This window comes from Globicephala melas, chromosome 4 (genome assembly GCF_963455315.2).
Source record: "Globicephala melas chromosome 4, mGloMel1.2, whole genome shotgun sequence".
In the NCBI taxonomy this organism is placed as follows: Eukaryota; Metazoa; Chordata; class Mammalia; order Artiodactyla; family Delphinidae; genus Globicephala; species Globicephala melas.
The window spans coordinates 128714922-128727086 of record NC_083317.1 but is presented as its reverse complement, the minus strand read 5'-3'; the positions used below and the strand labels follow the sequence as shown (position 1 = coordinate 128727086).

The 12165-nt window shown below is 42.9% G+C and overlaps 1 protein-coding gene across 1 annotated transcript in view; it reads right to left on the bottom strand.

Moving 5' to 3' along the window:
* Window positions 1-10047, bottom strand: part of MSL2 (MSL complex subunit 2) — a 37988-nt gene extending 27941 nt beyond the window's left edge. The window contains exon 1 of the mRNA XM_030873421.3: window positions 8706-10047. Within this exon, the coding sequence (XP_030729281.1) occupies window positions 8706-8847 (142 nt within the window). The 5' untranslated portion in view covers window positions 8848-10047. The remainder of the gene's footprint in view (window positions 1-8705) is intronic.
* Between the last annotated feature and the right edge of the window lie 2118 nt (window positions 10048-12165).

Genomic DNA, 12165 nt, shown 5'->3' with positions numbered 1-12165 from the left:
AATACATACGGCAAATACTAGCAGCCATAAAAGGGGAAATCGACAGTAACACATTCATATTAGGGGACTTTAACACCCCACTTTCACCAATGAACAGATCATCCCAAATGAAAATATATAAGGAAACACGCTTTAAGTGATACATTAAACAAGATGGACTTGATATTTATAGGACATTCCATCCAAAAACAACAGAATACACAGTTTTCTCAAGTGCTCATGGAACATTCTCCAGGATAGATCATATCTTGGGTCACAAATCAAGCCTTGGTAAATTTAAGAAAACTGAAATTGTATCAAGTATCTTTTCCGACCACAACGCTATGAGACTAGATATCAATTATAGGAAAAGATCTCTCATAAATACAAACACATGGAAGCTAAACAATACACTACTTAATAACGAAGTGATCACTGAAGAAATCAAAGAGAAAATCAAAAAATACCTAGAAACAAATGACAATGGCGACACGACGACCCAGAACCTATGGGATGCAGCAAAAGCAGTTCTAAGAGGGAAGTTTACAGCAATACAATCCTACTTTAAGAAACAGGAAACATCTCGAATAAACAACCTAACCTTGCACCTAAAGCAATTAGAGAGAGAAGAACAAAAAAACCCCAAAGTTAGCAGAAGGAAAGAAATCATAAAGATCAGATGAGAAATAAATGAAAAAGAAATGAAGGAAATGATAGCAAAGGTCAATAAAATTAGAAGCTGGTTCTTTGAGAAGATATACAAAATTGATAAACCATTAGCCAGACTCATCAAGAAAAAAAGGGAGAAGACTCAAATCAATAGAATTAGAAATGAAAAAAGAGAAGTAACAACTGACACTGCAGAAATACAAAAGATCATGAGAGATTACTACAAGCAACTCCATGCCAATAAAATGGACAACCTGGAAGAAATGGACAAATTCTTAGAAATGCACAACCTGCCAAGACTGAATCAGGAAGAAATAGAAAATATGAACAGACAAATCACAAGCACTGAAATGGAAACTGTGATTAAAAATCTTCCAACAAACAAAAAGCCCAGGACCAGATGGCTTCACAGGCAAATTCTATCAAACATTTAGAGAAGAGCTAACACCTATCCTTCTCAAATTCTTCCAAAATACAGCAGAGGGAGGAACACTCTGAAACTCATTCTACGAGGCCACCATCACCCTGATACCAAAATCAGACAAGGATGTCACAAAGAAAGAAAACTACAGGCCAATAGCACTGATGAACAGAGATGCAAAAATCCTCAACAAAATACTAGCAAACAGAATCCAACAGCACATTAAAAGGATCATACACCATGGTCAAGTGGGGTTTATTCCAGGAATGCAAGGATTCTTCAATATACGCAAATCAATCAATGTGATACACCATATTAACAAACTGAAGGAGAAAAACCACATGGTCATCTCAATAGATGCAGAGAAAGCTTTCGACAAAATTCAACACCCATTTATGATAAAAACCCGACAGAAAGTAGGCATAGAAGGAACTTTCCTCAACATAATGAAGGCCATATATGACAAACCCACAGCCAACATCGTCCTCAGTGGTGAAAAACTGAAAGCATTTCCACTAAGATCAGGAACAAGACAAGGTTGCCCACACTCACCACTCTTATTCAACATAGTTTTGGAAGTTTTAGCCACAGCAATCAGACAAGAAAAGGAAATAAAAGGAATCCAAATCAGAAAAGAAGAAGTAAAGCTGTCACTGTTTGCAGATGACATGATACTCTATACAGAGAATCCTAAAGATGCTACCAGAAAACTACTAGAGCTAATCAATGAATTTGGTAAAGTAGCAGGATACAAAACTAATGCACAGAAATCTCTGGCATTCCTAAGCTTTAATGATGAAAATCTGAAAGTGAAATCAAGAAAACACTCCCATTTACCACTGCAACAAAAAGAATAAAATATCTAGGAATAAACCTACCTAAGGAGACAAAAGACCTGTATGCAGAAAATTATAAGACACTGATGAAAGAAATTAAGGATGATACAAATAGATGGAGAGATATACCATGTTCTTGGATTGGAAGAATCAACATTGTGAAAATGACTCTACTACCCAAAGCAATCTACAGATTCAACACAATCCCTATCAAACTACCACTGGCATTTTTCACAGAACTAGAGCAAAAAATTTCACAATTTGTATGGAAACACAGAAGACCCCGAATAGCCAAAGCAATCTTGAGAACGAATAACGGAGCTGGAGGAATCAGGCTCCCTGACTTCAGACTATACTACAAAGCTATAGTAATCAAGACAGTATGGTACTGGCACAAAAACAGAAAGATAGATCAACGGAACAGGATAGAAAGCCCAGAGATAAACCTATGCACATATGGTCACCTTATCTTTGATAAAGGAGGCAGGAATGTACAGTGGAGAAAGGACAGCCTGTTCAATAAGTGGTGCTGGGAAAACTGGACAGGTACATGTAAAAGTATGAGATTAGATCACTCCCTAACACCATACACAAAAATAAGCTCAAAATGGATTAAAGACCTAAATGTAAGGCCAGAAACTATCAAACTCTTAGAGGAAAACATAGGCAGAACACTCTATGACATAAATCATAGCAAGATCCTTTTTGACCCACCTCCTAGAGAAATGGAAATAAAAACAAAAATAAACAAATGGGACCTAATGAAACTTCAAAGCTTTTGCACAGCAAAGGAAACCATAAACAAGATGAAAAGACAACCCTCACAAATGGGAGAAAATATTTGCAAATGAAGCAACTGACAAAGGATTAATCTCCAAAATTTACAAGCAGCTCATGCAGCTCAATAACAAAAAAACAAACAACCCAATCCAAAAATGGGCAGAAGACCTAAATAGACATTTCTCCAAAGAAGATATACAGATTGCCAACAAACACAAGAAAGAATGCTCAACATCATTAATCATTAGAGAAATGCAAATCAAAACTACAATGAGGTATCACCTCACACCAGTCAGAATGGCCATCATCAAAAAATCTAGAAACAATAAATGCTGGAGAGGGCGTGGAGAAAAGGGAACACTCTTGCACTGTTGGTGGGAATGTGAATTGGTACAGTCACTATGGAGAACAGTATGGAGGTTCCTTAAAAAACTACAAATAGAACTACTATATGACCCAGCAATCCCACTACTGGGCATATACCCTGAGAAAACCGTAATTCAAAATGTTATAACACAGCATTGTAAAGCAATTATACTCCAATAAAGATGTAAAAAAAAAAAAAGCATATGCAAAGATCACCAACATCACTAATCATTAGAGAAATTAAAATCAAAACCACGATGAGATATCATCTCACACCCATTAGGATGGCTACTATCCAAAAAACAAACAAACACACACACACCCCAATAACAAAAACCGAAAGAGGAAACACAAGTGTTGGCAAAGATATGGAAAAACTAACTGGAGACCTGGTTCTGCTGGTAGGATTGTAAAACGGTGCAACCACTATGGAAAACAGTATGGAGTTCCTCAAACAATAAAAATAGAAATACCACACAGTCCTGCAATCCTACTTCTGGGTTTATATTCAAAAGAACTGAAAGCAGGGTCTCAAAGAGTGTTTACACACCCATGTTCTTAACACTATTCACAACAGCCAAGAGGTGGAAGCAACTCAAATGTCCAACGTTGGATGAATGAATAAACTAAGCATAGTGTATACATACAATAGAATATTATTCAGCCTTAAATAGGAAAGAAATCCTGTCTCATTCTACAACACGGATGAACCTTTAAAACATTATGCTGAAATAAGCTAGTCAACAAAGACAAGTATTGCATGATTCTACTTATATGAGGAATCTACAATAGTCAAATTCATAGAGGCAGAAAACAGAATGGTGGTTACAAGGGGTTGGGGGGAAGGAAGAAAATGGTGGTTGCTTGTTGGGTACAGAGTTTCAGATTTACAAGATCAAAAAGTTCTGGAGGGGCTTCCCTGCTGGCGCAGTGGTTGAGAGTCCGCCTGCCGATGCAGGGGACACGGGTTCGTGCCTCGGTCTAGGAGGATCCCACATGCCGCGGAGCGGCTGTGCCCGTGAGCCATGGCCACTGAGCCTGCGTGTCCGGAGCCTGCGCTCCGCAACAGGAGAAGACACAACAGTGAGAGGCCCGCGTACCGCAAAAAAAAAAAAAAAAAAAAAGTTCTGGAAACCTGTTTCACAATAATGTAAATATACTCAACACTACTGAACTGTACACTTAAAAATGGTTAAGATGGTAAATTTTACATTATATGCTTACTACAATAAAAAATTTAATTATAGTGATTTTAAGTACAAGAAAAATAAAATCTTAAGTATCAAATGAACTCACACTTGAGAAGAATATAAATGTAAAACATTAGTATAACGCTTAACGTACGATTAAACAAATGGCCTTTTAATTTAGCCTCTAAAAGGTATGTGGTTTAAAATAAATCACGCTAAATGTTCAAATTTCATTTTAGAAGATTCTTGCTATTTATAAATTGTTTGCTCAGTCAAAAACAAAGTATTTCTGCTAAAAGAATCAGAACTCCAGAACTGGAAGAGATTCTTGAGATAATCTACTGCACTAATTCCAAAGTGGGCCCACAAACAATGCCAAAATGAGAAAAATAAGGAAAATGAAAGTAGTCTTTCATAAAGCTAAATCTATTTAATTTTAAGGCATATACTTTATTCTGAGAGCACATCCTTCCTACTTGGAACCTTGCTCTTTTTATCGGCAGCTTCGTCCATTCAACAATGCTTGTTCAGCCAGGAACTGTCAAGTGCAGGGCTACAACAGTGAACAAGACCAGCAAGACTCTCACCCTCAGGGAACCACGTACCTTGTAGTGGAATGTGAGAGTAGCAGTAGTAAGAAAAGATGTCAGGATTTGCTTTTTTAAGTCCTTAACATTCAAAACAAAAACTTGGTCAGCTTAGGTCAGTGGGAAACACTATTCTCCAGCTCTTTCCTATTTTATAAATAAGAAACTGGATATCCAAAAGTTCCACAACTCTTCAGTAAAAGCCAAAACCACTTTGTTTCTAGAATTTAAAACATCAGGGAGGGGCTTCCCTGGTGGCGCAGTGGTTGAGAGTCCACCTGCCGATGCAGGGGACACGGGTTAGTGCCCCGGTCCGGGAAGATCCCACGTGCCGTGGAGCGGCTGGGCCCGTGAGCCATGGCCGCCGAGCCTGCGTGTCCGGAGCCTGTGCTCCGCAACCGGAGAGACCACAACAGTGAGAGGCCCGCGTACCACAAAAAAAAAGAAAGAAAAAAAAAATCAGGGAAATATTCATGTCCCTGAGATTTGACCATGATTAATTTACAGGACTCCAAATATCTCAGAGAATACTATTTTTCCACTTAACATGTCCTTCCAGTTCTAACAGTATTTGATTCTACATATCAAACTTGTTATGTCATTTGAGGATATAAAAGCTTAATAAAAAACTTAAAATCCCTAGGGCAGAATTTATTGAGTTTCATGCCATCAAAAGAAAATTCATTCTACATACTTCGTGATAAAAATAAAGCAAGTCCAACGTTAAGAACAAGGAGAAAGAACTGACACAGAAATAGTACCCACAGTAATACTGTCTTGGTCACTGTTTCTGTGGCCTAGAAAGTACAATAACTCTCTGGAGCATTGCTATCCCATTCACCAGAAACTTCAGAAAGTTTAAACATACAAAGCAACTGAAAAACAAGCAGTGATAATCAGCTAATTAACATTTCAAAGAACAATGATAACAAAACCTGTAGTTCCAGTGAATAATCTAGGTTTGACAATATTTGACCGGACAGTTCAATCTCTTCTCTCACTTCCCCCTACCTTTCTCCATCTCTGCGCAAGGGTGGCACAAAGTCCACAGACTTGTTCTCAAGGGTTCAAAAGGTTTTTCCCACTTAAAAATAAACTCACATAAAACACAAATTTGGAAAAACAAACTTAAAGAAGATATTATCCCCTTTTGTGGATACAAGAAATTTAGGCAAAAAGTTAAAGTAACTTGCCTAGACAGAAAGTAGAAAAGTTAAGATTTGTACCTAACTGCAAAGTTCACAGACCCTTTTTCCCTCCCTCACCTCCTCTCACTTTCTTTCTCTGAGTCTGTCATAAACACCTACATGCTATTCACTGAACAGGAGAGAATGAGGCAGAAGGAACACAGAAATGTACAAAAAAATAGTATTTTCCCTAAGATAGAATAATTTGAAAGAGTTAAAAGCACCTGTGACAGAACAAAGAATTCACTGAGGGAGGGAGGGAGTTGATGAGTTAGACCATACACAGAAAGAATATATTTTAGGCAGAAGGAACTTCAAAGAGCAAAGGTGGGGAAAAGAGAAGGAAGACATAAGGCATGTATGTTCAAAAAGACAAAAATATCAAACTGACTGAAGCTGAGAAATTATTAGAAATTAAGAGGGCAGTTAAATACAAAGCTGAAACGGGAGGTTTGGGTCAGACACTGGAGGACCTGTTGAAACAAACTCCCTATTTACAGTGCCAAGATAGGATTAAAACTTAACTTTTACATATCTATTATCCTAACGAAATAAGACTGCACATGCCCTATTAACTGGAAGGAGTTTATGCTTTCCAGCTAGGAAAAAGAGTCCAGGACAGTATCTGACACAAAGATGAAAACTGTTGGATCTGAATTCAAATAACTGGGTTTTCTCCCCCATCTCTTCATAACCACAGACTTATGTCCAAAGAGATGAGGGGAAAAAACTGAACCTACATCCATATTGCTGAAATTTTATGCCAGCTACTCAATTATAAGGGAGAAGTAGAACCCATAAATCTTTTGCATAGGATGGTGGGGAAGAGAGGCTTGAACAAGAAGGAATAATTAAAAGCCCCAATGTCACAAAAATTCCTTTGAGTTGTCAACACTGATTTAAAAAAAAAAAAAAAAAAAAGCTACAGTTGGACTTTCTAATGTAGCTTTATCTTTAATATCAGTTTTTAAAATGCAGGTTAGATTCTTGGAAAATGTTCAATTAGACCACAACTGTCCTGAAGCTACTGATAACTTAAAATTCCAAGCATCTGCAAAACTACCATTTCCCTCTTTGAGAGCTAAGTCCCATCCACCATGTAAAAAGCAGAACTACCAGATCTTCAAGTGTTACCTGGATACTGACATCACTCTCTACTGCAGTTCTAGCAGGCCAGGATGGGCTGGTCTATGCCCTCTACATCACCACAGTAGCAATTCCCCCACCAAAAGAAAGGTTTGTATTGAAAGAAGTTATAGTAGCCCCATCTCCTCATTCCACAAACTATCAAAAGCTATGAAGACATTAAAAAAAAAAAGCACTCCATTAAAAAAAAAAGTGAGAGTGGGGTGGCGGAGTTCCCTGAAACTAAGCAAATTCTTATACTATATTTGTAAAATGTAAGCGGAAAAGAAGCTTTGAATCTAGCCCAAAGCTCTCATTTTACATGTTAAGAAACTGAGGCCCAGGGCAATTAAGTGATTTACCAGGGCAACTGCTTCTCTATAAAGGTGTTAAGTGTCAGTTACCAGTCAGTGTAGCACTTAATCGCTTGTAAGAGTTACTTAAATGTTTATGAGATTAAGAACACGATGTGCAAAAAAAACACTCTTCACCTCTTCTGTACCCCTCAGGGCTTTGCCCCAAAGCTATACGGAAAATGCTGAAAGAATCTCAAATGAATACCATTTCTCCCTTCAGCCACTACAGTCGCAAAATTTCTCTTAAGATAAAGCTGAAATGCCTGAATTTCTCAAATTCTGACTAAACAAGTAAGTGGACCAACAAAACCTCAAAAGTTTTGGCGAAGTAAGAATATGAAGTGGAGTATTACTGTTTTGGTTTTGCCAGTTACCCTTTCCTTTATGTTAATGTTTTCAGTCTAAGTTTTTTCAAAAATAAATTATTATTATACGCATACAATTAATCACTGAGATAATAATCACAAATTATTATCACTTTTGAGACATGGATTTATTAGACAATTTAGCATATCTTCATCTCTCAAAAATAACTTGAAAATATCCTGCCCAGCACAAAGTAACACCTCTTGAACAAAAACACCGAAAATAACCCTCTACCAGGCCACAATATAGTAAAACCACCAAAAAACGTAATCCTGTAAAAAATCCCACCAGCTAAAATACACTGAACCATCAGTCTGCCCTGGCTCACTGTTTATCGTCAAACTGTCAAAGCACTAGAAGAAACCGGGGGAAAAAGTTCTGCAGCGACTTCACCGGCTATACCACCACCCACACACAACACGTTTGGGGAAATGCAAACACGCCACATGTAGGTGTTTTAACCAGGTTTAACCACGTTTAAACAAGGTAGGTATTAAGTCAGCTTTGGTATCAAAAGCTTTAAAAAAAAAAAAAAAAGAAGAGGGACAGCAACACAGATGCATAGTTCACCTCTTTAAAAAAAAAAAAAACACCAGAAATGACTCAAGACGAATTTAAGAGTTTTGAACGAGGCCGCTGTACAGAGCGGTTTGGAAGGGCTCTGTCTTTCTGAAATGCCGGAAAAAAGTCCTCTGCCGAGTTTCAAAACTAAAGACCGCAAACTACCGCACAAATAATAAAAGTTTAATACAAACTACCCCTCCGTCAAACCGTTTCTGCTACCATCGCCCTGAGTTTTTTTTAAAACAAGCACTGAAAGGGGAACAATAAAAAGCGTCTCACCGCAAACGCAGCACGAGAGGGACTGTCGGAAGTAAGGCAAGAGCCTGTTAATCTCTGTAAACGCCTTGGGGTCTCCGGGGTCGTAGTTGAGCACTAGGCGGCTCGCGGAAATGTAGAGAGCAGTAGCATTCACGGGGTTCATTGCAGACACTTCGACACTGTTGGCTCTCGGTTGAAAAGAAATTCCGGATCCAACTTTGTAAGCAGCCAGGAAACAATGGCGAATTTGCAACAATTCGGAGGAAATCGGGGGAGAACCACTGGCCAAAGTTGTAACCAAAATCCGTACAAGTTTGTAGAGCCGTAGCAGTCCTCCCACACATGGGGCCTTGGCGCCCCTCCTCCGTCCCTGAGATTTGCAGACCAAGGGGAAAAAAAAAAAAGAGAGAGAAACCAGCGTTCGAGTTTGTCCCGAGCGGCCGCGGGGCGCAGAACGCGGCGGCTTCGGCGCTCAGTCTAGCCCCGCGGCTCGGCGGGCGGCCTGCGTTCGAGCTGCATCTCGGGACGCGAAGGCACCTCCTGTGGTCGAGCTGGGCGGTCGCGGGAGCAGGCCCCGGCCCGGTGCAGGGGCGGGCACGCTTCTCACGGGCTGCAGGGCCCTTACTCCATCACAGCGCCCGGCGCGGAGGCAGCGGCGACGGCAAGGACTGCGGTGAGGTCGTCGGATTCCTCGATCTAGTGCACCGAGCCGCGGCGGCGGCGAACGTGGCTGCTGCGGCTGGCGGAGGCCGCCGCCGCTCTCTCCATATCGGACACGCCTGGTTCTCCGCCCCGGCGATTACAGCCCGGCAGTTCCCTGAGGTGGCGAAGCGGACAGGAGAGGCCCCCGCCCGAGAGGGGAGGGCCGGGGAGGAAGTGCGCGGGCCGGCGGCGGCGGCGGCGGCGGCGGGAGAGGGCGGGGAGCAGGCCCGGCCGGGCCGCGGCAGCGGCCCTAGCTCCTCAGTCGCTTACTCCGAGGTCACCAGGCGCAAGCGCCGCCCCCTCACTGCCCGGCCATCTTCTCCGCGCGGCACACACGGACGCCTCCTCCGCCAAGCACCACGGTCGCCGCCGCCCACGGCGCCCACCCGGCCGCGGCACAGGCTGAGGCGAGCGCTCACACCGACAGGCCCCGCCGCCGCCCAGCACACACAGCAAGGCCCCGCCGCAGGCCCCTCCCCCCGTGCCTCGCCGCCCTCACCCCGACTCCACGCGCCACTCTAGCTCGGTAGGGCCCGGGCTGCTGCGGCCTTAATGTATCCCGCGGGCTGTGCGGCGCCTCAGACCCTGCCGGCGACGACGACCGTTACCCCAACGGGCAAAGCCACTGTCATCCCCGAGACTCCCCCGCCGCCGTCGTCGCTAGCGCTCGCACGCATGCGCAGACCACACTCTCACCCCTCCCCCCCGCCCTTTGCTTTCCCTTCGCTTCCCTTTTCCCCTGCTTCTCCTCTAAGAGCCCCCTCCACGCCCTCCCAGAGTTACCGGCTCGCTCTGCGCATGCGCACTCCACTACCCAGCTCCACCGCCTTTCACCCTTACGCGTGCGCTTTGACCGCCCACCCAGAAAACCGGATAAACACATCAGCCCGCTCACGCCAGCCCCTCCCCACTGCCAACCCACCCTGAGCTCATTGCGCATGCCTGGCTCTCCACTTACGGCTCTCGGTACAGAGCATGCTCCCGGCGAGCCGCATGCTCTTTCCGCCCCTCCCCCATGCGCTCTCAAATTCCCTCTTAGGCGTGTGGGTTGTGGTGAAACATTCGTTAGTTGACCCATCTTTCCCCAGTGTGAGCTGTAGGCTTCTCGCACTACACTGCTTCTTCGGTGTCCGCCAACGCGGAGGCCCTGCTGGGTCGCGCCATGTGGCTCTCTGCGCTGGCGCAACGCGGCCTTTCCTCGCCCTGGCTGACCGCGAAGTGAGGAGGAAGCCCCGCACCGCCCGAAGCCCCGCCCTCGCGGCCTTTCTCCTGGAACCGCGCTTCCCGGCCGCGGAATGGGCGCTGTCGCCCCGACACTCGCCCAGCCCAGAAGGGAGGCGACGAGTGACGTGGCTGTACGCCCAGCGGGCGTTCGAGCTTCAGGGTTTTGGTTGGGGCCGCGGCCCGCGTCGACGGCAACCTGAGGCCTCTGAGGCCCGGGCAGGCCGTCTGAAGCGGCGGTGCCCGGACCCACCTGCCTCTCCCGCCCGTCCGAGCGGGCTCTTCCTGCGGCCTCTGGTCCTTGGAGTCCGACTGACGCGGACAGCCCGACCTTCCAGGGGCACCGGCCGGGACTGCACAGAGCTCTCCACGAGAACAGAGTGCAATTTTAAAACAAAACGAACCTCTATTTTAGCTCCTTTAACAGACCTAGCCCCTCTGTGTGAACAGATCTCTTAAAGAACCTATGGTCCTGCTTTAGAACCCAAATCCTTGAAAGTATTATCTTTTTTTTAAACAAGTTTTGGCCTTGTGTTTTTGCAGGAGACCAAGGACACTGAGATATAAATAAACAAAGCCTAAATTAACGTCTGATTCCCCTCCCCTCCAAAAGGACAAAACCTTCTTTAAAAATAGAAACAGCGTAGGAATCATTATCTCTGGATACACCAGAGCTCTTCAGCATAATTTTTTGCCCATAGTAAATGCTCTACACATGTTTGCAAAGTAAGATTTATGACGTATGTAAATCTTTAGCGGCACAAATACCTGTTAGTTTTAGAGGCTTGCCACTTAGAGTAGAAATGAAGAGTTAAGATAAGGCAACCCATGTAACCTCTGATATATAATTTTTATTACCATTTGAGAATAGGTTTATTTTCTTTACAAGTCCTAGCATATTATCAGTATGTATTAAGCAAAAATAATTATTTTCCTAGTTTTGTAAAACGAACAAAGCTGTGCAAAATATATTCGGTCGTCATTTATCTAGAAAATGACAGTCTATAAAATTCACTCTTTTTTAAAAGCCTCATCATTTTTTTTAATAAGAGATCTTAGTTCTAAGTTCACTTTCAGATAAAACTGTTATAATATACAGTTCTATTTCTATTCCAGACTCTTAAGTTCTACAACACACAGGTTGTTCTTCCCCAGAGGACCAACACAGAGAGTAAAATAATCAGCACTGTTTCCATTCAGACAGTATAAATTAGCAGTCACCCTAGGCAAGTGATTACTTGCAGGCCCTTAACATTGCTGATTTTCTCATAAACTAACTTTTTAAAATCTCTTGAGATGTGCACATCAAATTAAGATTAATTTTATTGATGGTTCGTGTGTGAAAGAGAGACAGAGAGAGAGGAGACAGTTCTTTTATAGCTTCTGAAATTGGTTGCAACAGGTGATAGACTATGGCACTTAGAGGCAAAGCCTCTTCACACTGAAGTATACTCCCCGTCTAGTAACTATTCGCTCACTTGAGGTTTGCCTAAAAAGAAAACAAAAGAACGGTTTATATAAAAAAAGTGCTTGGATCAAATAGGAGAAATCATACATA